Raw genomic sequence first — 27,498 nt, forward strand, 5'->3', positions numbered from 1 at the left:
TACACCCAGTTTTGATCTCTGACCATTGTTTAGTTTGTTTTGTTTCGCACCGCGCGGTTTAGCGTTGCTCAGAGGCCCAACACAAGGCCTCGTCCACCGGAGAAGAAGGCCTACAAGCAGGGACGATGTGACGAGCAACAAAACAAATAACTAAATCGCCTCACAAAGGAGTGGGGTCAGTTCGAGGAGTTATTTTTACACATCTAACGAAGAGGAATACCGACGGGGACTGCGAAAAAAAAAGCAAAACAAAACAACAATACCTACACATCTAAATTTACGTGTTCTGACCTGCATGATTAGGCACGACACATATTGTGTACAGAGACAAGACTTGTAGTCATTTTCTTCATTAACAACGAGTGCCGAACAGACCTAACAGAATGAGCGCTGATGGCTTTGTGAAAAGCTTCTCCCGCAGTTTAATCGCCAACATAGGCACACGCACGAGGGAGCAAGAAAGAGAGAGAGTGGGGGAAGGAACGTAAATTCGGCTCCTATACTTTTATTCATTAGGGCCTGTCCCATAACTGTTTCAGCAATAACGTAATGACCACGCGAGATTTTGACGATAATGGAGGCCACAGAACACCAATAATGCATTCCAAGAACAGTTCTCTTCCCATCTTTACTTCAGAGAAGCCAAGGACAAAGTACGGTACTGTGAGAAACACGTCGTGGCTTTATTGCAATTTCTACATTCGTCGTGAAGCATGTTGACTTTCGGACACGACCACTGTGGGCTAATGGGGCATGGGAGGGGCTGCGATGGAACTCTGTCGATGGTTTCACGTGGAAATGTGACAGTGACCTATACGTACATGATTTACCTAAGAGCTGGGTCACAGCATTGACAGTTGGACAACCATTAACTCACAGTTTATTTTCTTCGGCTTTGACGAGAACACTGACGCAAACGATTCTTTTTCCGAAGTAATTGTAGCAGGACATACGCCACAAGACGTCGCCAACAGCTTTGTCAATAGAGTTACTGTATATGCTACCTATCGGTAGCTGAGTTGCACGTAGGTCTGGCTAGTGACCACAGGTATGCGGCGAAGCCACACTAAGTTTTTGGGGCACGATATACCTGCCGTGTTGCCGATCGACATGTTCGACATGTGGACGATTGGCGGTTAACTTGGCTTTCGATGACTAGTGTCAATCTAGTTCGCTGCAACGGCGTCGTTGAGACGCACAAAAAACTGGCCCGAGGCGTCAGCTTCTGAGCAAATCATGGTTGCTAGCGGCGTTTGCAAGGCAGACGCGCAACACTGATATCTGAATTCACTATACACAGTAAATCTAGGCCATCGTAATCGGCGTCTTCGGTATAACCAGTAAAAGCGTAAACAAGAGGAAACCCGTGGCAAGAACTGAAATTCTCCGATTGCTGGACCATGTGCATTAACAATGTAAAGACCAAAACGCGCGTGCGGATAGGCCTAAATCAAGCTATCACTCTCGTGAGTGGCGCACTCAAGAACTCCATTTTCGCGTCCATAAGGCAACCTTCGATTACACCGGTGTCTCCATCAGACTGTCGTATCACGTACAGAACTTAGCGACGCAAGCGCACGAGACAGGGTAAGAGGGAGAAAAGAAGCGCGTAAAAAAGGATCAATAAGAAACAAAGAGGAAAACTGCGCCCCGGACTTACCAAACAGAAGCGGCAGGCGTAATCCGGCAGCACGGCAATTACTATAAGCTGACGCCTACATCTCTTCCTCCTCGATGCATGCCAATACGTATACCTTGGCAACTGTAGCTTTCGTCGCTGCCCACTCTCCCCGTTCTCCATGCGTTTAAGGACTGAGCGGACGCTACATCTCGGATGTCGAAAGTCTGGGACGTATGTCGTATCTATACACATAAACGATTGCTCACTGAGCGATCACAAGAAGTTTCTTTTTATCGTTCTCTTCGGAGCGAATGTGGTGTGTTCAGAAAAAAAAAAGTTGCTAACGATTTAGAGTACTTGGTGCTATACTATGGGAGAGCAAGAAGCCGTCCAGTGGGCCTCACATTTCATAAGACCTTGTCGACAAAAATTACGCCGTGTACGAGCAATGCCTCTGAGAAGCGCTACAAAATGACATCCACCAAGCGCAGACTGCGTTTGAGAATCAAAGTCAGGGTGGTGTAGTGTTTAGAACTAACGTTCGACGATTTAGACTAGGATGTACTCTACTATGGGAGAGCAATAAGTTGTCCCAAGCGGATCTAACACTCCCGTGTGCTCAGATTTGGGTGCACGTTAAAGAACCCCAGGTGGTCGAAATATACGGAGCCTTCCACTGCGGCGTCTCTCATAATCATATTGTGGTTTTGGGATGTTAAACCCCACATATAACCATCATCAGATCTAACACTGAGAGTGTTTGAACTTTGGAGTACTAGAATCACCGATTTTGGTAACGGTGCTGTACGCAAAAAAAAGAAAAAAAACAGCGTAACACGGCAAGCGTAATGAAATGTGGCCCTCAGAGGTGCGCAGGTCACATGCGCATTCGTATGTGCCGTTCTACAGTAGCTAATGCTCTGTCGAACTTGAGCTTGTCAATACCCAGTCGTTCTTTTTTTTAATGCGGCAAATCGATTCTTTAACCGGGTCAGTAGTCATTTTGCGTTCCCACATTTTATTGTTGCCTGCATATGAGCGTACGACTATCACTGTTGCCTGTAGCAACGGATGTGTTGCGCGGCTAAGCAAGTGGGTGGATGTCCGGCTCCCGCGCATTGAGGCAGAAAGAAGTTAGGTGGAAACATTGAGAAAGAAAGGAAAGAAGAGAGAAAGAAAGAAAGAATGAAAGAAAGAATGTCACGCATGCACATGCAGACTCAAAGCTTCGCTCACCCCCTTTTTCCCGACAAATTTCACGTTTTTCTTCTTTCTTTGAATAACACACACACACACACACGCACACACACACACACACACACACACACACACACACACACACACACACACACACACACACATACACACACACACACACACACGCACACGCACGCACACACACACACACACGCACACACAGACAGACAGACAGACAGACAGACAGACAGACAGACAGACAGACAGACAGACAGACAGACCAAAATTTCTGCGTTGAAGTATCCCAAGAAAGACTATCGTCTTTAACACACCAGTTATAAGGGTTGCGCATAACGTTGCGAATTCCATTACACCGGCTCTTACTCGGACTGCATGCACTCAGCATTCGCGTATCTATGCATCCACTCGCCACAATCTGCACCAGGAAGGCCGTAGCTAAATGAACTGAATGCCCCGCTCAAGTCATTCTGTGGTTCCAGCGGTATAACTGCTCCTCCAAGCTGTGGGGGACCAGAGAAGGAGGCAGAGTGGGACTGCAGTGCAAGAAAACCTGGAGCCCCAGCTCCCCCTCCCCTCTTTTGTACAGCACGCATCAAGCAAGCAAAGAAAACGGGCCTTTACAGATGGAGGAGTAATCAGTAAGTGCCGAGGCGTTCCTCGCGTAACGCCCGTTTTATGGGGTTGCAACATTAGTGCGCGCGGTTGACCGTGCAGTGAGTGTACGAAGTGGTGGGTGGCCACCCGAGTAACGACCGACCTCACCGACAGGAGCGAAGACGTCGTCACGCCGTACTTCGCGCATAAAACCGACGGACAACGCGAAGCTGCGAGACGTTCACCGTTTTCGCGTGCCTGAGTAGTATTACACACGTATGTTTTGTTATTTAGAACTTGTGTTTCACGTGTGTATAATCGCTGAGATAAGCGCGCACTCTGTAGTGGCTATAAAGTCTACAACACCAAAGATGGAATTGACAACGCCCTATAGATGTCCGCGAACCGTGATTACGCGTGCTATAGTTAACTTGTTTATATCGAGGATAAGCTGGGCGTGTACGTTTGAAGCTATATCTTCAGTGTAGTTTGCAAGCCGACGCGAATGTCGGCCACCCAGCCGGCTGCAGTTGACAGCCCTTATAGAAGTCCGGGTGATGATACCTCTAAGGGTTAGCGTAAACAGCGAAGCAGTGAGAGGCTGATAGCACCGCTTTTGCCCGTAGACTCACTTCGCGACGTAGTTAACGTATACCCCGAGCGACTAGATAAGAAGCACAGGTGGAGGTCACCCTGTCGATAAATTCGCTTCACGCCTCACTAGCCGCGACCAGAGGGTCCTTTCTAACGGTCAAGACGAGGCCGAGACGATGTCCCCGGGAGCGGCACGCCCTCACGGTGGACTTGGAAACCCTATTTCGAAACGTGTTCGCGGATGTAGGGAGCATGTCGACATCTCGCCTGAGTTCATTCCTGGCGAGTTTTCTTGCGTGAACACCCCTTAGAGCGGCCGTACGTATAGGACCCAGGTCGGCGAGACCACGTGACTGCAGGAGAGAATGTAAGCAACTTTTGAGTCGGCACGGGAGCCGACGCTGGGAAGTGACCTTTTTGAGCAGAGGACTGCTATGAACAGTTATCGGGGCCTCCAGAATTCAGATGTTGTTCGAGGTCAGCGGCGGTAACTTTTGCAACACGATGTAAATATGTTTTTGTTTGTAAACATCACTCTATATCAATCTGTTATTGTTTCAATCTAAACAGGTGACCGTTCCTAGTCAATCGTAACTGCTTTCTCTCACCGTGCATATCTGTTAAAGAAACATCTACGGCCTGTCGTGTTCAGCCTCAGGCTGAACCACACGCGGAGAAACCAGTAAGACCCCGAAATTTCCAGAGACAACGACCACAGCGAGTAGAAGTAACATTTACAGCTCACTAACAGCCAACCGAATGGAACTTTTTTTTTAAAAGCCGAAAGCGCTAGATTACTAAAGAATACGGGCTACCTAACTCAAATTTCGTTATGCCCGCGCACGTTCCGTACTAACGCGTTTATTTATAGCAAGCAAGTCCCGTGGAAACCACAAAAAGCGCTCTTGATGCTGTTCGTAAGAATGCCGTTAGTATACTTGAGAGATAGCTGTTCTTAAGAGATACTGTTTTTGAGATAGCTCTTTTAAGAGACACAGTGCTTAGGAACTATTTTTTAAGTTCTTGAGAGAAAACCGTCTTATTGCTCCTAAGAAATAGCTTCAGCCAATCCAGGCCCAGTGGCAAGCTATACCCGCACGCGAACGAAGAGCTTTGCACATTCTGTCCCACATACGTAACACGAGGAGAAACATTCATATGACAAAGTGCGCGAGCCAGTTGTCTTGGCAACAAGGCGAAATGGCATCCGCACGATATCACACGGTCAGTGCGTACAACTTCACAGAACATCTCCGAGTCCCTATAGAAGGCATAACCGTGTCCGGCCTATGCACCACGTGCACGGATGCTCGTCTCGTCTCTGTACACTCATCTCCCGCACAAAATGACATAACCAGGAAACCAGATGATAAGGGCGTAGTTCCCTGGCTATATCTAGCACTTTACGCAGGACATGATTAGGTGTGTTCATTGTACTGGCTGTTTTTGAATCGATAAATCGCGGTACGGACAAGTATTCTCTAACTTCACGCGTGACTACGCGTTAGTAAAGGTTATTCATGGAACTGCGAGAGTTGCGCTACAGCCCATCGCTTGGCACCTCCTCCGCCTCCTTCCTACCAGTGTGTACATTTAAAGGATTAAAACGAAAAATGACTGAAGCGATTGTCCGACTTTAGCTTTATGTGCGCACGTCTATATAATGGAAGCCCAGTCCCTCAAATGCAGGGGCACCCTATATGCATTCCAGGTACCTTGATGAGCATGGCACGCAAGTAGGTGTTGCTATATGCGCCCAAACACATGAAACAAACATTCATTGACTTGACGATACTGGGCATGCTTAGAAAGAAGAAAGAGGCTACTTTCCATCTGCTAAACTAAGCACCAGCAGTTGGCGCCATAGGTATACACAGAAGACATCAACCACGAATGCGACAGAAAGAGCTCAAGGCGGAGTCGTGGCCTCCTTTGCGAGATGGGGCCAACGACGCCACGGCGGTCCTTACAGAATGCCGCATGCCGCCCGGTCGGGGTGGGTATTTAAAGCAGCCATTTGCGCGGAGGTCGGTGGCGCCTCGTGGATCGATTGAGCCGTAAACCTGTCGACGACGCCGGTGGCCCTTGTTTGCACTCGCACACGCAAGCTTGTGCACCAGCCGCTGTGTTTACTGGACACCCACCCCGATAGAGGGCCACCCGGGGCCAGTGCATCTTGCGCGAAGAATGCCTGTACGTATATTTTTTTCTTTTATTCCGTGTACACCCTTGCCTTTCTGAGCAACCGTTTTTATTCCGCGTTCCAGGTATTGTTTCCCACGGCGTTTTATTGCTCAGCTACGTAATCATGCCGTAGACGACGTGACCAGCGGGGCAGCGACTTTTTTTAGGGGAAGGTCGGACTCCCCTTTGGCGTATGTTCGTGCGTGTGTATGTGAGAGCGTGCATGTACTCATAAAAATGTACGAATTCTGGGGGGACACCCCAAACTTAATATAGGCCTCAGGTCCTCAGTCTCAGAATATATTCCAGACGCATACCTATCCTGGGTCTCAGCTCCTAGACGCCATTTATCCCGAGGTGTTCTCCACTGACGCTTGCCCTGCATGCGGGGATGTAGCCACGCTCCCACACATTCTCTGGTGTTGTAAAGCAATGCACACTAACCCAGATACTACTTCGGCCAGGTGGGAGGCGGCCCTCCGCAGCTCTCGCCTGTCCGACCAACTCTGGGCCGTCCAGCAGGCCCACGCAGCAGCTGACATCCCGGCGATACCGATATGAGAGTCGCCCACCTCGCCCTGACGTGTGGCTTGTCGGACGACAGTAAAATTTTGCACCCCCTGACCATTACTCCACAGAACGTGACGTCGATCAGAAATCCATTTGGCTGCGCATCTTTTTTATATGTCATAGTTAAGCTTAATTTATTGTTAAGTGATTATTGATGATATAAAATAAACACAATAAAGAAAAAGGAGCCAAAGCAAAAATTGTCGTGTGGACCACCCAGTTAGAACATGTATAAAAAATGTAGAACGAAATCTCAGCTGCCAATGGAAACAATCTACACATTTAAAGAAACTATTCAAACTGCTGGTAGTTTACCGTCACGTGCAGTACACAAGCAGTTCACGCCCGGCAAGTTCCCGTGTGTGTGTGTGTCGCGATTGAGAGAACGGAGAAGTGTCATGTGCCTCCGGGTGTTCCATTTCTCGGAAGAATCAAATAAAGGCATAAAGGGCAAGAATACTGATGTAGCCATATCTACTGAGTCCTCTGTTACTGTGTTCATTGGGTTGCTTCGCGGCCACACCGTCTCCCACAGCTCCATTGGGTTGCTAGCTATAGGTCAATGGCCTCATGCAAGTGTACGTTGTAACACAGAAGAACGTGTCTACGGATATATGCCAGGTGTTGATTTTAGTACCGAAAATGACACACACACACGAGCGACGTTTTCATGAAAATCGATGTTGTATTTCTGTTTTATCGTAAACGTTGCTTTAGCTTGACGCGTTTTGTTGCGGTATCTTCATTTCACCTTACATCATGTGTTGCTTTCTCGTACTGTCCTGTAATTCTTTTAGCTCTAAGAAAACGTAAGGCGACAGGACAAAGATAGAAGAAAGCTGCACCGCGAAAGGCAGTCTGTCGAAGTGAGCGCAAACGTTAAATCCAAGGGCCGCATACACCCGTGGAGCCTCCTGTACGCGGCTCTCCGCGGAGCCCCCTCTATATCCGGACCCTCCGGAGCGATCAACTATGCGCAAACTCCTGCAGTTGACGCGGTAGAGCTCTCACCCTGTGTGGTCTTCCATCAAAATACCGTCCTCACAATGCCCTGACAACTAACAAACTGACCGTGGTTCACACCCAAACACCCTCGACTGTACTCCACCAGCCCGACCAAGATACACGCCTCAGTGAGCCGAAAACTGCGCTTTGAAGGCCAGGTCTAGCTAACTAAAAAAAGAAAAAAGAAATCCACCAACAAGTGCCGAACTGACCTCCTAACGTCCGCTGACACCTGCCTTCGATTATGGAACATATAGATGTAGAGCGAAAGAAAGAAAATCCATTCTTCCACTTCCCTCTAGTACAACTGCTACAGGCAACAGGTGCAAGGGTATCGAACACCGAAGCCGAAACGTCGAAAAGCCGAGGCAAACCGTCGAGTCAAGCGCGCTCCTGCACTTCAAAGGCCTCACACGCTCACTCAAAAACCTCTCGTGAATGAAAGAGCTCGCATTATAAAGTCGTACACGGCTCGTGCCGCATGCAGCGCCAGCAAACATCTCGCGTCGGTCCCTGTTTTGCATTATACGAGAGCAGGGGGCCACGTGGCCTCGTCGCAGTGATGAGTGCTGGCACCGAGCGGCCGTCCGGGCACACACAGCGCACCATTTGTCGTCTTCGTCGTAGGGGGTCTTTCCGCGCGGCTCAAAGCCATCTCCTGCACGTGAGACAACCCTTTCGGGGAGAGTGGCTTTCGTGATGTGGACAGGGGAAGTGCGCTGCGGAAAAAGGAAAGCGGCGATGAGCAGGCCTGCCTGCATCACGTGCACGGTGCCTACGGTGCGCCAGTTGAGACGGTGGAGTTTGAGCCATACTCCTTGAACTTCGGTGAAGAAGCCACCTGATTTCACAACCGGCCCTTTGGTCCCCCAGCTGCGTACTAGAAGTTCATGAGAGACTCGAGCTCTCGGCCGCTTAGGATGATGCGTGTGGTTTAGCATACTAGACATTGCAGTGAACATACACCTGGCTTTTGTATGTGCACGTATCAGTTGTATGCCGCATAGCGAGTAGATTCGTTTGGTTGCACTGACCAACAATATAAGGCGAACTTTAGAGGAAGAGATTCAGGCAAAACACGCGGTGTTGCGGCCAATTTGTGTGCGAAGTCTGAATTTATAACGACAGTCTGCAATATCTGCCGGTTGTGGAATGAGATTGACGCGACATATTTTTGGTAAGGTAAGTATGTACATACGATAGCGCTGACGCAGATCCGATGTCACAAACGAGCGCTTAAACAACCTTGCAAAGCCGCGTCAAAACGGTGTCAACCGAGCCCGCGCCGTTACACAAGACGCTAACAACGGCCGCCTCACAAAAGTCGTCCCCCCACTGCTGCCAAAGAAGACACCCTCTGGGGTAACAAGCTCCCGTGCACGAGTTGGAGATATCTAAAAGAACGAATCATCCACTGCTGCAAGCGAGATGTGACTTGACACATGGGAGAACGTAACCTTACGAGCTGGTAACATTGTGCATTAGGCTTTCATTTGCCCTCACTTTAAGAACTTAATGCTGTTTGTTTACTTGGCATCATCCTCATGATCACCCTGGGAGAAGAGCGCTTAGTTGCGAAAATAAAGATTACAGGAAGTCATGAACGGACTTGGAGCTCGTGAGGCCACGCACCCCTTTGTTACAAGTCGCATTGAGTGCGATAGTACATCCGGGACCTCTCACTCTTTTCCAAGCCTCCAGTGCTATGTAAATAGATGAGACATGTCAAAAGATTCTCTAATCAAGGCACAAGCCAATAGAAGCGCACTGCGACAGGTTTGGAGGGCCGCTCAAGGAATAAGTATGTTTACGAGAAAGGGGCGGGGGTCAGTTGAATAGGTGAGGCACTGTGTTTTCAGCAGGCCCAAGAACTATCGTGTTATGATGATTTGCCATTTGCGAGTCGGTCTAGGCAGAAGTGCTGAGAGATGACGGCATGCGTGTTTTGTAGAACTGAGAGGTCTCCCAGACGACATGCCAAGAAGGGACATGTGACCACTGATTGCCGAAGGGAAACCGGTGGTCCATGGTGAGACCACGCGAGAGTGGGACGTGAACTGGATAGTGCAAGCCGGTGCATGCATATAAGAAGTATACTCGATTATTCTCGAATTTTTTGTATTTTAACGCAATGAATAAATTATGATATAATCTACAGCCGACAATGCAACCGACTGCGAAGCACGTCGCATTCACCTAGCAGTCGTCTTAGGCTAATGCATTAAACACCATGTGACCTTTCGGTATGAATGGGAAAACAACAGCTATACGCGGCAGCTTTGGCTGTTTGCCGATACTGAATGACCCGCCCCTTGTAACACAGCTGCAGATTACTGAGCCATTCCCCGGCGTAGAGAGGCCCAAAGCTTCCGAAAGCGACCCCTGCGAAGGACCTCTGACCTCCCACGATCCACAGCCACCGCCAACAGATGAGCAGGCAAACATAAGTGCGCTGCGCAAAGGGCCCGAAGAACCTCAAGACGACTACACACACGTACCGTATCGTGAGCGCATCGAGCATAAAACGCGCCGCCACATCTCAACAAAGGACGGTGGGAAGAGGAAAACTCAGTGGAAGAGCTCAAACATCCTGCGAGAAGTAAGTGGCCGCATCTGGTGGACAAACAGCGGCTCAGCTCGTGGGAACAAAAGGCATAGGGAGAGAAGGCGTAAGCGCAAGACAAAACTATGTTCCTTTTTATTTCAGAGGAGACAGGTTGAGGCAGTGGCGAAGAGAGAACATTTGAGAAGGTGGGGATGTCTTGAGAAGGCGCCTGAAAGGTATACAAGAAAACCAGCCGACTTTCGGAAGGGTATTTTAAGGCATACTTACGCGAGAAGGGACAGGTACCGGCGACTTGCGGTACCGGCAGCGAAAATTTCGAAAGGAACAGACGATATGCCGAGCGCGCCCTAATTGTTTTCACGGGTGCCGGATCGTCTGCACGTTAATATAGTATCGCACGTTGTTCTCCTACTGTCACATGAGTTGCGAGAACAAAGGTGAGCGATGCAAGAACGTCCTCTCCACCCTTCCTACCCGTGCGAGCCAGGTGCGAAAGGGGAGCTCACGAAGTTTCGCGAGGAAGCTATATGGCATAAAGCACGATACATTTGCTGCTGGTGCTGCTGCCACTACTACTACTACTACTACTACTACTACTACTACTACTACTACTACTACTACTACTACTACTACTACTACTACTACTACCAGTAATTCTGCTGCTGTTACTACTACTACAACTGCTACTGTGCTGCTACTGATGAGATATGTGATAGATAGACAGATAGATAGATAGATAGATAGATAGGTAAGATAGATACATAGATAGATAAGATAGATAGATAGATAGATAGATAGATACATAGATAGATAAGATAGATAGATAGATAGATAGATAGATAGATAGATAAGATATATAGATAGATAGATAGATAAGATAGATAGATAGATAGATAGATAGATAGATAGATAGATAGATAGATAGATAGATAGATAGATAGATAGATAGATAGATAGATAGATAGATGCGCATCTAGAATACTGAAACAAACTCGTTGAGAGGCGGGCACAACATCAAACGCACAGCTGAAGGAAGAAGAGAAGATTTACGCATACACGATAAAGGCAGTGTGTCCTTTCCTTTCCTCCTGCCACTGAGTGAGGTCCCCAGGGCGGTCTGAGTGCAGCGGCTCCGCTTTATGCTCTGTTTCGTGCAAACAAGCAGCGCTTCAATCCATTCCCTTCGCCTGTACACGCGTCTGTGTACTCGAGTCATGTGTGCGTGAACTCGGAGGAGCCAGGTGAACAGCGAGCGGAACCGAGAATCCCACGAGAATGCCATACAAATAGTCACGTTAGGCACTGAGGCATACGTGTACATATAGAAAAATGCACGGAGGAGACTTTTGGTCCTTCTCGTGTGTCTCGGCCTGTTCTCGCCACGGACGGGCAGGCATACGTGATCGACATTTTGTCTTGCGGACATGCATATGCAGTTTAGGATCGTATGATACGTATGAATGCACACGTCTGAGCACGAATGCTATAAATAGAGTTGGCGTCGTCCAATGAACAACGACGTACAGTGAAACTGAAGCAACATTTTGGCGATACATCTAGTTAACCTGGCGCACCACATCCTCGAGGAAAACTTCCATTCACTAGCATGCCGTTTTGCTTCGCCGATGGGCAACACTCTGGCTCTGTTCTGTTGGGTTGACTTAGCAACGATCCTAACAATAATTTCTCATATCTGCACTTCTCGAGTGACATGTACGTCGGGCAACGTTCGTTCTTGATTCACTCCACAGCAGGTACTCTGGTTCACCTTTATGGAAGGCACGGTAATTCGGTCTTTAAAAACAGCCAGACGAGCTCAATAAAACCCAGAATGCAATCTTAATGCGTTTGCATGAATGCGTTTGCATGAATCGAATCAAGGCAAAGATATGAGACTTTCATAGAGGAAGGAGGACGCAGCTGCACGTGGCAGTCATTCAACAGAACATAGTGTATACCCGTTGTGGGCCATGCAAGTGACGCCGATTTGTTCATAGCGAAAAACTTTTAAGCGCAAACTTGTTGCTACTCGATTAACATAGCGAAAAGCTCAGAGGGCGCGCCAAGAGACAAATAGGGAGGTGCCGCACCACGTACACGTCGCATAGTTTTGGTTTAGTAACACGTTCCCTGTAGTCGGGTACAACTTTATAATTCTACGGCGAAATTTTCTCCAGAAGGGCTGATGCCCACAAATCTGTCCCACTGGACGCGCACTACAGACTGACGTCACGAGCCAGGCGGATAGTGACCCCACCTTCGAAGAACATTGCCGTGCCCATGCGGAGGATTATTTGTTCAGTCACGGAGGCGATAGGATGCCGCTTTTCGGTCCTCAGTACGAAGCCTCCCCATATTTTTCGCGACGTACCCGACTATAATAAACTATGCAGTTACGTGCTGAAGCTACTTGCACTCTATTGGGGAAGAGAAAGGTGCATACTCACAAAGCCGTGCTTGTCGGAGATGTTGTTGGTGAGCTTGAGCTTGTGGAAGGAAACCACTTTCTGCATCCACTGTTCGCCCGTAGACGGCGAATCCGGGTGAATGTACATCCGCTTGGGCATCTCGGGGTCGGCTTTGCCGGCGATCATCCACCGGCTGTTGTGAAACTTGTACCGACAGTCGTCGGCGGCCACAATGTCCATGAGGAGGATGTACTTGGACTTCTTGTCCAGGCCGGACACTCGGACCTTGTAGGCGGGGAACATGCGCCTGTCGGGAAAGGGAAAAGGCGGAAACAGCTGCCTCAGATCTCGGGACAGGTGATTTCGGTAAGAAGATGGGGAAAGGTAGTTAAACGACACTAATCTGGCTGCTTGAGCGTTTTACAAACTATACTTACAAAACTACAGCGCAGAAAGACACTCAAAGTTAAACGACACTAATCTGGCTGCTTGAGCGTTTTACAAACTATACTTACAAAACTACAGCGCAGAAAGACACTCAAGGTCAAGGGGTATATCATTTGGTTTCTTTTGTTTGCCCTGCTCCTCTGAAACGTACCAATAATTAATAGCCTGAACGCAGGTCACTACGTTCGCGACATAATATATGAAATATACAGTCATTATGTATGAACGGTGCACCCTGATAAAACAGCGGTTCATATTATAGCGGTTGCAAAGCTTTTCCACGGGACGACTGACTAACTTTGACATTTCATTGAAGGTTTGCGTAGCCATTTCTTGAGGCAATAGTCGTTTTTTTTAACAGCTCCAACGTGAAGGAATAAACGCAGGTTCTTGACGTATACTGGTGCTCCATAGGGCGGCTTTGAGTACATCACAGCCACGTAATCTCACAGCGGTAAACCTGGCTCGATGTCAGGACGTCACACCTGTGAAGCGTTATTGACCTCTGTGCATGAACTTAACGAGATACGCCGCGTGTGACGTACTGGTAACATCAACGCCACATCACAAACTTCGCATCCTGCCATGTCTGTAGTGCAACATGATGGTTTTAGCGACGTCAGTGCAAGCCGTCTATGCACATAACATCTACCTTGAGCTTCGTTGCAGTGAAAGTTACTAACAATCAAGATTGAACATTACTTTCGGGAACTATTCCACTGCGAAATCGTTTTGCGACTCAAAATAGGCACGCACAAACTTCAGGCACGGAAGGCTTTTAGAGTTGTACCCGATGAATGCGATCCAAACAAAGCTAACGTGCGACGGTTATAAAATCTAGAGATGAACATTTTATAGGCTTGCGCTATAAAGCGTCATCCGAACAAATACTCCTCGCCATCATTCACTTTTGCGAAAGCACGCAATGACTATCAGACCAGAGATGACGAGAGCATCAATGAAGTTAAAGCAGCTATCGTCTCAAGAGAGCGATAGGCGTTATAGGGTATAATGAATCCATCTGAATGCCGAGAGCACAACTTGTCATTTGTCGGATAATGGAATGCATACATAGGGTACATATTAGCTATAATTAAGTATGACACATACGTATGGCGTCACTTATAGTCCCTCGTATAACACTGTGAACTAAAGTTTGAGAGAATGACTTTCTATAGGTTTTTTTTTAGTTGGATATAGTACGTTGCTCACGACGACTTCTTTTGCCACAACAAAAAAAAAAAAGAGTTCAGTGTTCCATGCCACAGGAACTGCCCAAAGCAGTACAGAAGGCCACCATGAATGCCTGGACGCACGTGCATGCCAATGCAACCCCCTCCACCCACTCTCCCCCATTATACAGAGACCAATAGCACGAAACAAGCGCTTGCGACTACAGCTCGTTTAACTACTTACGAGAACCTTGTCTGGCCTGTCACAAGCGGCAGGCACTGGACGAGACAGACGTCCATCAAGCCACTTGAAGGTCGAAATCTGTAGCGCGAACATAGCATACAAGGAGAGTGCAGCAGACACGGAGTCGAAAACCTACAACTCGTGGTGGCCCGTGCATATCTGCATCGAGTGGTGGACGGCCGGATGTGCGAACGCCCTTCGCGAGCAACGAACACGTCAAGGCACGTCAAACGCTTCAGGCGGGTCGCTAGACAGCGGAGGAGGGCACTGCCTCACGAGAGGGACGCTATACATAGAATCGAGGCGCACTGTATACACTGCACATATCGTCAGGCACGCCGCGCGAAGCCTGATCGAGGGCGAAAGCGCGACTCATTAAAACGTCGTGCCGAATTAGCCGAGCTGCAGAAGGAAGGCATCACGAAGCCAATGGATGATCGCCCACGTAATTGCACGACGCCTCGCCGAACGAGGCCCTGTCAAGGCGTCTATGAAAAGATCGTGCGCGCTTCGACGCGCCACCAAGCGAGCGAGCGCGCACACGTTCAAGCTGCCTGAGCATGTAGTGCGCGCTGTGTTCAGAGGTTAATGCACGGGGAGTGCATATCGAAGAGAAGACGTGGTGCATATGGAATTGCTATCATCCGCGAATGTCTATATGCATATCGAAAAGAAGACGCGGAGTATATGGAATAGCGTTCACCCTCGAATACCTGTATATTACTTGTTGTCTATTTTGAGCTGCAGCCGCGAACAAGTAACTGCATAAGTCGTTATTCCTCAATTGTGCAACGGTATGGGCAAAGTCGTTAAACGGACTGATGCTGCGTCGTTTTTTTTGGGGGGGGGGGAGGGGGGGCATTACCGGATGGTTCAAAAACTGCCTGTACTTTCTGTAGGTTTCAGTGCATACGGTTCCATCTAGATACTCCATCAGTGCAACTATATATAGGATGTTATTTTGGCAATAGGAAGAGAGATCCAACGAATCTATATCAATGTGTGCAGGTGTTCGTACGTGTGCGTGTATACATGCGCACGAAGAAAATATTCACTCGATGGGGGATCACTTAAATAGACACACCTGGGCGTGCCCGTGAGGTCGAAGGCGAGGAGGAGGGTGCAGTAAGGGTAGCCTTCGCACTTCGCACCGCGATCTTACCACAAGGGCCGCAGTAGCAGTCAACGTTGGGAGTTGTATATATAGTTTGCGAGGAGTGAGGGTTCTGAGAGGGGGAGGGGCTTTTTTTAGGGGCGAAGCTCCTTAAGGCGTGGGTCTGTCCATCCCTTGTATGTATGTAGTAGTAAGTAGCCACCGGTGGCACATACCCGCTCTAGAACGGGTATGTACCACATTGGATGATGCGAGATGGGAGATGGCGGTACTTGGAGTGTTCACTAGATTGACCGACGAACGGACGAACAGATAGACTAGCGGATGGACGGATGGATAGACAGAAGCGCGGACGTACGGACGGATGGACGCACGAACAGACAGACAAACAGATGGATGGACAGACTCACGGACGGACGCATGGATGGACGCACAGATGGTCGCGCGGACGGACGGAAGCACGGACGGGCTGACGAACGCTTCACCCCACTCATCATCATTCATGCTGTGATTTTCTTTTCCTAATAGAAAGCCCTGCGCACGCTCACGATATTGCACGATGTTTGAGACATACGGAATATATGTCTAATACAGATGCGCGGAGGACAATGGACGAAAGCATTTCTTCCAGAAAACGCGAGAAAGAATCGAACACTGACGTCCGTATTGTCCTTTCAGGATCAACATATTATCGCATAACTTACAATTGAGTTTTTGAAACAATACTTTATTTTAAAAATGTATTTCACGTTTGTATATCTCTCACGGGCAAACCACGGTCACCGCGACGAACAAGAGCAGCATATCGTCCCACTGAATGCAACTTGACAACAGCCGCCGCGATGCTACCCTAAATAAGTAGCGATCTCGCGTGTGCGCACCGAAGCTGGCTAATCCCGCCCACATACAAGCGCCAGGTGCAAGTCGTTGTGCACACACGCTTACGCCGCGCCACTACGCGCCTCGACGATTAGGAACCATATTCCCATGTAATTCGTAGTGCTCTGCGCGCACTTTGCCATGTTATGTAGATGTGAAAAGTGAATTCCCCGAAGATCTTGGCAACAATGGTAACGCACACCGATGTTGAGTGGACAGTATGCGACATACAACAGTGCTACTGCCACGTATATATATATATATATATATATATATATATATATATATATATATATATATATATATATATATATATACATACATATACATATACGTACATATACACATATACACACGAAGGACTATTGATCAGCTGCCCGCTCGTAATAAGCTCACGTGCTACGTGACGCCACACAAAGCGCATAAAAGGGTGTTTCACACTCGCCGCTTGGCTACAGATGGCGCTGACTGACACTCGCACGTCTAAATTCACACATAAACACTCCCCAAAAAACAGGTATGGGGGGAATGCTGCTGTGATAGCTCAGTGGTTAGAGAGCATCGAATCGAACGCGTTATTCGAAGGTCGTAGGTTCGATTCCTGCTCACGGCTGGTTATTTTTTCACCCACTTTTCTTATTCTTATTTACATTACATTTGTTCTAATAACTTCTCCTGTACATTCCTTGGCATTTGTGTCTGTTATATCTCATTAATATTGTGTCAAAACACGGACAAACGAGCCCTTAGGTATACACTTCTTTCCCTTGTATATATATATATATATATATATATATATATATATATATATAGCGGTTCCTGCTTCCTTCCTTCGTGAAGCAGAGGAGCCGTCGTCACGTCACTGAAAAACACTTAGGGCCAAATGACACGCTGCCGCCGCCGGACGTGAGATCACGGCGCCGCGGTGGAGCTGTCGGAAATTGCACGGTGTGAGCGCGGACAGTGCACGTCGCACCGCGCACCCTCTGCTGCCAGCGCCACCCCGCGGCACAGAGACGTCGGCGGCGACGTTAAGCGACGCGTGTGCGCGCGAGCGTGGAAAAGGCGGGCGTGATCTCGTCGCTGTGATGGGCTGCTGTCGCGGCCCGAGAAGAACACGCGGGACATTCGAGATAGCAGTGTGCGCGCCGAAACAAAGTGGCCACGCAAAGAAAAAAAGAAAGGACAAAAAAAAAAGTTGAAGCGGGCTCGTACAGTTAACAAAAAAAAAAAAAAAGGAAACGTCTGAGAGAATGAAAAGTGAGTGAGGCGTTGTACGCTCGAGGAACGCGCCCGACGTGTAGGTGACGGATAAAACCAACACCACCGCCACACGCCCACAACGTTGATGGTGAAATGACATAACGAGGGGAACCGTATGTATAGATTGAGGCGCCTCTCGCGGGCGCTGGATCACAGTTCACGTCTCCCTGTCGTCAACCGAGTTGTGCTGCTGCTTCTTTTTTTTCCTCGTTTCTTTCGTAGCCTATAGTTTCACAGGATAGAGTGCTAAGAAGAGCTTTCATTGTTCCATCTGTTTTCAATGCGCTCCCTCTGTTTTCCTTATTCTGTACAGTAGCTTACGCAAGCGTAATCACCCTTTGTTTTTTTGTTTTTTGCTTCGCACGCCGCCTCCCATTTCTTTTACCACCTTTGCTGTTAAGCGCATGTGCTTTTGTAAAGAGCAGCAGAGAGCTGTGTAGATGCTTATGGTTTGTTGTAATTTTGCTGGTATTTTTTCTTTCCCCTCTCTTCCCTCTTTCTCATCTTTCCTGTCCCCTTCCCTAATCCCCCAGTGTAGGGTAGCCAACCGGACGCCTTTCTGGTTCTCCTCCCTGCCTTTTCCCTTTTGTTGCTTGCTTCCTTCCTTCCTTCCTTGTTGTAATTACATTCGAGCCTACCCATGTTATTTTGCTTATTCCGAACATGTTATTACTTTCATTTTGTGGGCACGTTTCCTTTCGCTCTTAATTGTAGAAGCTCCACTCACGTATTGCGCCAGAGGCTGTGACAAAGGCCTTATCTGAGGGAAAAGGTGTCACCATCCTCCGATAAGCCATTCTCATTTTGTTTCACTCGCAAGCTTTGGGTAGCGTTCTAGCGGAACTATCTTGGCCAGGCCAGCAGAAGCGTCGGTGTGTCTATTATGGGGCCTGCTGAACGAACAAATGACGCAGTGGTCCTCCTTATAGCCAAAACGCTACAACCACCAGCCGGTCAGTGTTAGGAGCAACGAAGACGTGATCACTCAACTTGGTTCGGAAAAAATGTGGTGGTAAAATTTCTAGCAAAATCTCATCATCATATCTCATATTAACTGCTTCACGCAACTTACATATAGCTTCAATTGATATGTGTTACAATTCAATGTATGCCCTTACATAATACGTATACGTACAGTCCCGGCAACATGTTCCCAGGCCACGCTTGCATATAAATACATGCGATTTGGAACTCTTGAGCCCCCTGTACATACATACATACATACATGCATGCATACATACATACATACATACATACATACATACATACATACATACATACATACGTACATACATACATACATACATACATACATACATACATACATACATACATACATACATACATACATACATACATACATACATACATACATACATACATACATACATACATACATACATACATACATACATACGTTTGAGAATATGGAATTGTCTAAGCGAGTATAAACGCATAAGTACACATATTCGCGTGCTTTACGGTGTTCAGTATAATGCGAGCGGAATTCTGCGTGGATGCTATTCACACATGTACAGATACACCTTGTCAGATCAGTTCACGTGAAAGACTCATCAACAAGCGGGCATTTCGACCATTGAAATCACCAAGACGAAGGCTTGCCGCGAGATACGAAATACAGACACACTCGTAAAATGTGACAAAAACGCACGCGCACGTGTTAGAGTGCCCGCACATCGAAGGAGAGAGATTACGTGCAGCGTGCTTCTGTTCTGGCGCACCGGCATATAGAGGGAAGCAAAATAGCATCGTGGGCGTGATCGGCAGCGATACGGGCCACTTGGCCTACGAGCAGAGGGCGCAGCGGGCTAATGAAGACGTGTCAAACGGCGCTCCGGCCCATACACGGAGAGGGCTTTCAACGTCCTTTCGCGCAGCTTTTTTCGTTGTTTCATTTATCCTGACCCAACTTCACGAGAGAACCATCGCCTTGCCGTCACGCTGCAGAGGTGATCCGCGTCACTCCCACTCACTCACTAACTCACTCACTCACGCGGGCTCTTGGCTGTGGCGGAGAGGGTATCGAAGAGAAGTCGTGCGCGTCGCTGACACCCGGCTGTCATTACGGGATTGCGGTACCCGTCAATGGGAAGGCATACACCTTTTGCTGCCGCCACCAACGCAGCAGCAGCAGCTTTCGTGCGTGGATATAAGCGTGAGCACTTTAGTCGATCGACTTTCAACGCTTTTGCTCGACGCACTTGTATACACCGATCTTTGCTCGTCCTCTTCGTTTTCTTACGCTCGCTTCATGGTCTCGTCGCTGCTTTCCCTTTCTCTGCATGCTCGCTACTCCTCTCGTTGGGCGATAACCTCGATGCTCTGGGACGCAACCGTTTCGCGGGTTGTTCTCGCTATATTGCAAGGCTATGGCATATATATATATATATATATATATATATATATATATATATATATATATATATATATATATATATATATATATATATATATATATATATTCTAAGGCAACGTTTTTGCTGCCAGACACTTCTTTTACTTGCAGAGCTTCTGCCCCACAACACAGGTCAGACTGATGATGATTAGTATGTACATATGACAAGATGACGCGCATGAATAATGCTCACACTTATTCCCCCCTTTCCCCCCCTCCCCCACGCTTGAGCGGCCAGCCCGGACGCGTCTTAGACGGAAACGGAACGTCGAACGAATGGCTTCAGACGCGATACGTGGACAATCTCCGTACCACGACAGCGACGATCCGAAGAAAGGTTGCTGGGAGTATCACGGTAGTTCACTGGTGACGTTTGTTCGTTGATTGTATAGCGTCTAATGAAGCGTGACTGAAATTTATCGCACAATCCTGGAGTACGAATGGGCGTCCAAAGCAACACTTCATCCCCCGGACTGAAGGAGACGTCGCGATGAGAGCTGTCGTAGCGTTGCTTGCGATCTTGCTGATTGGCTTCTGTATTAAGGCGAGCCCGTTGCCGACATTCCTTGAGCCTTGTGATGAACTGCTCTGATACGGTTGCCGAGGAGTCAGTTGGAACATTTAGGAAAGAGACGTCGATGGTGAATGTCGGTGTACGGCCGTACACGAGGTAGAAAGGCGAGTAGCCAGTAGTTCTTTGAACAGCGTTGTTATGGGCAAACGTCACAAAAGGCAAAATCGTATCCCAGTTGTCGTGGTTTGGAGCAATGTACATCCATAGCATGTCTATTAGTGTCCTATGAAATCTCTCCGTCACCCATTAGTTTGGGGGTGGTAGGCTGACGTCGTCTTAGGTACTGTACCACAGGTTGTGAGCAGGGTTTCGATTACGGTGGACAGGAACGTCTTGCCACGATCACTCAGGAGGACGCGAGGTGCACCGTGACGCATACAATGGCGTTGAGAAAGAAGTCTGCGACGTCTGAAGCAGAACTTGTGGGTAGTGCAGCAGTCTCTGCGTACCGTGTCAGGTGATCGACAGCAGTCACATCCAACGATTACCTGCTGGCGTGATGGGGAGAGGTCATAGTAGGTCTATGCCAACGATGGCGAAAGGTGTCTCGGGACACGGGATGGGTTGCAGAAGGCCAGCAGGAGACAAAGTTGGTCGCTTCCGCCGTTGACACAGATGGCAAGATGCAACGTACTTGGCCACAAAAGTAGAGATGCCAGGCCAGAAGAAACGTTTCCTGATGCGGCTTTGTGTTTTGTGAAATCCCAAGTGGCCTGCACATAGGTCGTCGTGAAAGGCTTCGAGGACTTGGTGACGTAGAGAACGCGGAAGTACTGGAACCCAGCCGTATCCATCAGTAGTGTAAACGTAACGATGGAGCACATTGTTATCGAGCTTAAATTGCTGTAGTTGTCGGCGCAATCTAGCATTAAGAGTAGGTGATATACCATTTAGGCATTGAATAATGCTATTGCATTATGGGTCATCACGCTGGCGTGTGGCGAACTCGGTGTAGCGATTTGAAGCAGGATTGTCGATAACCGCAAGTTGTGATAATGTGAGGGGTGACGCAGTGTTTTGCCCACCAGACGAGAAATCACCTGGCGTACTCGATGGTGACAGTGGAAGGGGGCAGCGAGAGAGAGCATCTGCATCTTGGTGTCTTTTGCCAGACTAATAGATGACGTCAAAATCGTACTCTTGTAAGCGGAGCACCCAACGACCGAGGCGACCAGACAAGTTTTTCAGTGACGATAGCCAGCACAAGGCGTGATGGTCTGTAATAACTGTGAAGTGGCGTCCGTAAATATATGGTCAAATTTTTGTATGACCCAGACGACAGCAAGGCACTCCTGCTCAGTTATGGAGTAGTTTTGTTCAGCAGCCGTAAGAGCACGACTAGCATACGCAATAACTCTTTCCTGTGAAGTGGCATCCCGCTGTAGAAGAACTGCACCAATGCCTTGGCCACTCGCGTCTGTGTGGAGACATGTAGGCGCGTTCTCGTCGAAATGACACAGAACAGGGTCGGATGTTAAATCATGCTTGAGGGCTTGAAAGGCACGCTCGCAGTCGTCGTTCCAAGCGAAAGTTGATACGGATGTCAGCAGCTTATGCAGTGGCGACGCGATGGCAGCAAAATGGCTAATAAAGCGACGGAAGTAGGACGCCAGACCCAGGAAACTTCATAAGTGTTTCTGATTTTCTGGCCGAGGGAAGTGTATCACGGCAGCAAGCTTGTCAAGATCCGGGCAAACGGCGTCTTTGCTGACAAGGTGGCCCAACACCTTGATGTTCTTGTTGGCGAAGTGGCATTTCTTAGTGTTTAGCTGAAGTCCAGCATTAGAAATACACGTCAAACCTTCGTCTAAACAATCAAGATGCTCACGAAAAGAGGAGAAAATGACGATGCAATCTAGATAACAAAGACATGTTTTCCATTTTAGGCCGCGTAGAACTGTGTCAATCATGCGTTCAAACGTGGCAGGAGCATTATATAAACCGAATGGCATCACATTGAATTCATACAGGCCGTCTGGTGTTGCAAAGGCAGTTTTTTCATTGTCCGCTTCGTGCATATATATATACTTATTTTCGCTCTCCTGTACAGGGTAGCTAACCGGTTCTTCTGCCAGACTAACCTCCCTGTCTTTTACTTTTCTCTATTTCTCTCTCTCTCGCTCTCTCTCTCTACGATGAGAATATGATCGAAATCCGGCCAGGTGATTATCACACCCATCTTTTCATACACACTCAAAAGCAACTAATCGTTTATTGCGGGCTGAGGTCTGCAGTACAGATGACCTATTGCCCACGACACACGCAAACACGCGCACGTATACACATGCTCAATTTCTCATACACAGCCTTTACATTCGCATACGTACAGACGCAAGCCACCCTTTTATTCTTTTCTCACTCTTTCCCTTCGTGATTCACAGCGACAGACTGTTTAAATTAAAGTGGGAACAAACGAATGATAAGGAGGCTGCAAAATGCCGCCACATCACCCTTTCGATTCTCTTCTTTTCAGTCCATACATCACCCGCACTGCTGCGCCTGAGCCTGTCCTAACGGTGCGAGTGGCTTTTCACTGTTTTCGACGTTCACGACGCCACGCGCCCGGCCGAGATATTCAGCCCACAAATTACACTGTAAAGAGAGTGCGCCGACTGCGGCTATCGCGGCCACTCGGAGACAGCGAGACCGCGGGCTTTGATATACGGACCACCTGCGAGCCACCTCGACGTAGGTGCAGAGGCCGCGCCATTATTGAGGCGCAAAACCGGCTGCACGGCGCAAAAGACAGCTCTGCTTAATCAAGCCAGGGTTGCGATGCGCGATTGAATTGCTTGAAACCGTTCCCACGAAATAGTCTACGTCGGTATGACATATAATGGTCGACGTTAAGACCACTGCGGAGTATGTGCGTCAGGAGTGCGTTTACCCGCAGGATCAGTTATTAGTTAACCGGGCGCTCGATTCGTGAGGCGGCAATACACAGAAAAAAAGAAGAGTCAGGCAGAACAGACTGATGTTGTTTTCCTCTGTATACTAGAGACCAGTGACTCACTCTTTGGATATGGGGTTTAACAAACTCATTCTCTTTGTTCCCGTATATAAGAGAGGATAGCCAGCACTAGCAGACATTAGCCAATGGTGAGCATGTGCTAGCAAGCGTCAGCAATCAATGAACAATATACTAAAGCAAGATTAGTCAGCGTTGTTCAAAAATGAGTATCACTATATCCGTATTATAGCTAGTATACGTGTCTAGTGGCTAAGGTACTCGGCTGCTGACCCGCAGGTCACGGGTTCGAATCCTGGCTGCGGCTGCTGCATTTCCGATGGAGGCGGAACTGTTGTAGGCCCGTGTGCTCAGATTTGGGTGCACGCTAAAGAACCCCAGGTGGTCGAAATTTCCGGAGCCCTTCACTATACGGCGTCTCTCATAACCATATGGTGGTTTTGGGACGTTAAACCCCACATATCTATCTATCTAGCTAGTATACGTGAATGCCCATTCGCACCTGTACAATGAAAGCAAAATATGGTGTACGCCCATAAACCGCCGTTCACAGATCCCAGGAAAAGGGCGAGCTTTGCTTAGAACTGTGTTATCGCATGGAACTCCTTGAGGCGCGCATTATTATGCAGTGTCGACGAATGTGTCGCATTGAGATAACAGAATTCAAGGGCACGCCATATTACATTTCAAGAGACAGAATGAAGTAGTGTCGTTTTTGTGAATTAATTGTAATTTATACGCAAATAAATATTTCATGATTCTGCAGGCAGTCATAATCGGAGTCCGTATATATGCTGCAAACACTTAAGGAGGTATCGCAATGTAAAGCTATATAATAGATACCCTTGGTAAGAGAAGTGTACGGAGAGCACCAAAAGTTTAGAGACCACCAGACTAGATAAAAAGCTCAATATTCCTCCTACATCATCAGGCATCCTCGTATTTAGATTTCCGGTCTGCTCTAAAGTGTACTAAATATTCATGCACCGCGCAGTTCGACCGAATATAGTCAGATATGGCTGGAAATTTCAATGTTTTTTCAGACATACGCATCTCAAATCGTCTTATGACGACTGTGCAGTCGCTACACCTTTAAGCGACACTGACGAGAAACAGACTTGGTTTAGATTGACTAACTTCACTCTGAAAACCCTAATGCCATATGTTTCACTACCATAAGTTCACTGTCAGCGAAGAAAATTCAAGGTTGAAGTTTCATAATTTTGCGCCGAAATCTCGGCACGTAATGCCGAAATTTTCAAAATGTAGTTTTCGTATTTCCACGACAGTGGCTCGATGAAGTTTCCAGAAACTTCAAATGCTACATTTGTGGCACCCATGGGCGCTTCCCTTTTATCATTTAGAAGCTAAGTGGGGCCCAGTTGGCGCTTTCAAAAACTATGACGTCACGGTGTTTGATGCAGAAATCTCAAGCCATATTTTATTTTCGCGCGTTTTATCGCTTACCAAGCATCGTATCACGGCGAGACAGTTGTTTTCGAGATTGTGAAATAGTATTTCACTAATACGCGAAAAATTGTTTTGCCCTTTCGTGTCCCGTAAAGGGCATTGTGTAATAGGGAGTGTTCACGTGACGTCATCACGCACTATTTCGTTGTACAACTCGCAGTTTCCAGTTGTGAAGATAAGCAGATGAAGACTAGAAAGCGTGCCTTTCTCAGTGCTTTATGTACTGCATAAGTACCGGCCGCAGTGACGTCAGTGCATACTCCCTATAGCGCAAGCCACGCGGGGACACAAACAAGAGAGACGATGCACTGTACGTGAGTTTTTTGCGACATTCCCCTACGCGTTCTTATCCAGATTTTTCTAAAGGTGCACTGACAAATGAAGGATACGGGAACGGGAAAACCCCGACAAGCAGTTCAGAGATGGAGATAGAAAAAACGAAAAAAGAATGACTAAGATTTATAGTTGTCGGCTTGAACCACAAAGCACACTATACAGAGATCCACAAATATGTTCTCTGTCAAGTGGATATATTTCACCGCTATTCCGCCATGGCGCATTTTTCCCCCGCGTATTAAATACATGCGCGTTTAAGTTCTTCTAGAAGGCATCCATGCTTGAGTACGACCGAAAGCTGTTGTGTGCACTGAGTGAGTGTGGGAGGGAGAGAGGGAGCAAGTGAGTGAGTCTAATGTCGCCACTGTTTCTCACGTAATCGCGCTCGATCATATCGCCACAGTGGGTAAAACATGAAGGCGACAGCCAGTCCAGCAGATAGCCGTAGAGCTGAAAACACCGTTCCCTATAGACGTTTTTAAGTATATCTCATCCTCCTTTATTCCACAACGACTACGCTTCTATTCAACGCTACATTGACAGCACCCTGTTCAATTCGCGCGACTTCATTATCTGTTGGTTTCATACCGATGCTGTCAAAAGAAAAAAAGAAAGAAAAAAACGGGAAGGGATAAAAAGGACCCCTCCATCGATTCACCTTCATTCGTTCATTCAAATATACGAAATAGTTTGGCGGAAAGAGCGCGCTCATCAAGTTTAACAGCATTCTCTGAATAAAAAGATAACAAATAAAAATATTTACGACGAATACGCTACGAGTTTCTGAGGAGTTCGTGATCGGTGGTGCCATTGAAACAAAAAGAAGTGTATACACCTCGTCCGTCGCATGCAGACTAAACCAAGAACGTAAGAGAAATAACGTAGCTCACACCACACCAACCCACAGGACGAGATCCCGTTATACGGGAGAAATAATGGCAATGATAATAATGGTACCTTGTAAATGAATAAACAAAAAAAAAACGTCGGCGAGAGAGCCAGAAGTGGCGGGTTTTTCGTTATGAGCGACGCGTCGCCCATCGCATCGCATCTGTGCACGTGCGTTCGTGCGTGCGTGTCTCACGCGCTACAAAACTCTAATAAAGGAACATATATAAAATGTGGTCATGTATATACTGACATTAGAATAGTAAGGTGTGCGTGTAAATAGTTTATGACTGTGTGAACTGCGCGAAGAAAACTCTGTATTGGCATGATATTTGAACTTTATTCAGTGTGCTATTATGTTTTTTTTCTTTTCCTTATTGTAAATTTTTGGGTACTGTTCTGCATTATTATTTTATTTTTCGCTGCAGAACTTTGTGATATGGAGTAGCCGAGGCAATAGGCACCTCAACCTCTCCACAGCAAAACAGTTAAAACAGAACAGAAAATCAAATATTAAAACCACTGCGGCGAGAGAATGGAAATAGGTGGAATAACAGAAAAGCCAGGCGCAGCGGAATATACAATCTGCGGCACTCACGGGAATGAATATGAAAAACCAACAGCTTGCGAGAAAGACTGCCGTAGAGACATACACACTGCTGCTTAACAGCATCTTTCCTGCGTCTTTCGCTCTTTCGTCGCTTACATCAGTATGACACACGCACACAAAAGCAGACAAGAGCAGAAACCGGGATCTAAGTTGCGTGTGCGCGTGCGTATACTGTGTGCCTGTTTGTGTACATACGCATATATATATATATATATATATATATATATATATATATATATATATATAAAAATAAGGGAAAGAAGTGTATACCTAAGGGCTCGTTTTTCCGTGTTTTTAACACAATAATAATGAGATATAACAGACAGTAATGCCAAGGAATGTACAGGGGAAGTTATT

General features: G+C 47.5%; 1 protein-coding gene and 1 non-coding gene across 3 annotated transcripts in view; one reads left to right on the top strand and one right to left on the bottom strand.

The window, feature by feature from the left end:
• Window positions 1-27,498, bottom strand: part of LOC142803828 (uncharacterized) — a 122,355-nt gene that overhangs the window by 76,004 nt on the left and 18,853 nt on the right. For both annotated transcript variants that reach the window (XM_075889971.1, XM_075889970.1), the window contains exon 2: window positions 12,800-13,067. In XM_075889971.1, the coding sequence (XP_075746086.1) occupies window positions 12,800-13,067 (268 nt within the window). The remainder of the gene's footprint in view (window positions 1-12,799; window positions 13,068-27,498) is intronic.
• TRNAF-GAA (transfer RNA phenylalanine (anticodon GAA)) lies at window positions 17,150-17,229 on the top strand. Its single transcript is given in 2 exon segments — window positions 17,150-17,188; window positions 17,194-17,229. It is a non-coding gene; the product is annotated as a tRNA-Phe (tRNA).

Source organism: Rhipicephalus microplus, chromosome 3 (genome assembly GCF_043290135.1).
Source record: "Rhipicephalus microplus isolate Deutch F79 chromosome 3, USDA_Rmic, whole genome shotgun sequence".
Taxonomy (NCBI): domain Eukaryota; kingdom Metazoa; phylum Arthropoda; class Arachnida; order Ixodida; family Ixodidae; genus Rhipicephalus; species Rhipicephalus microplus.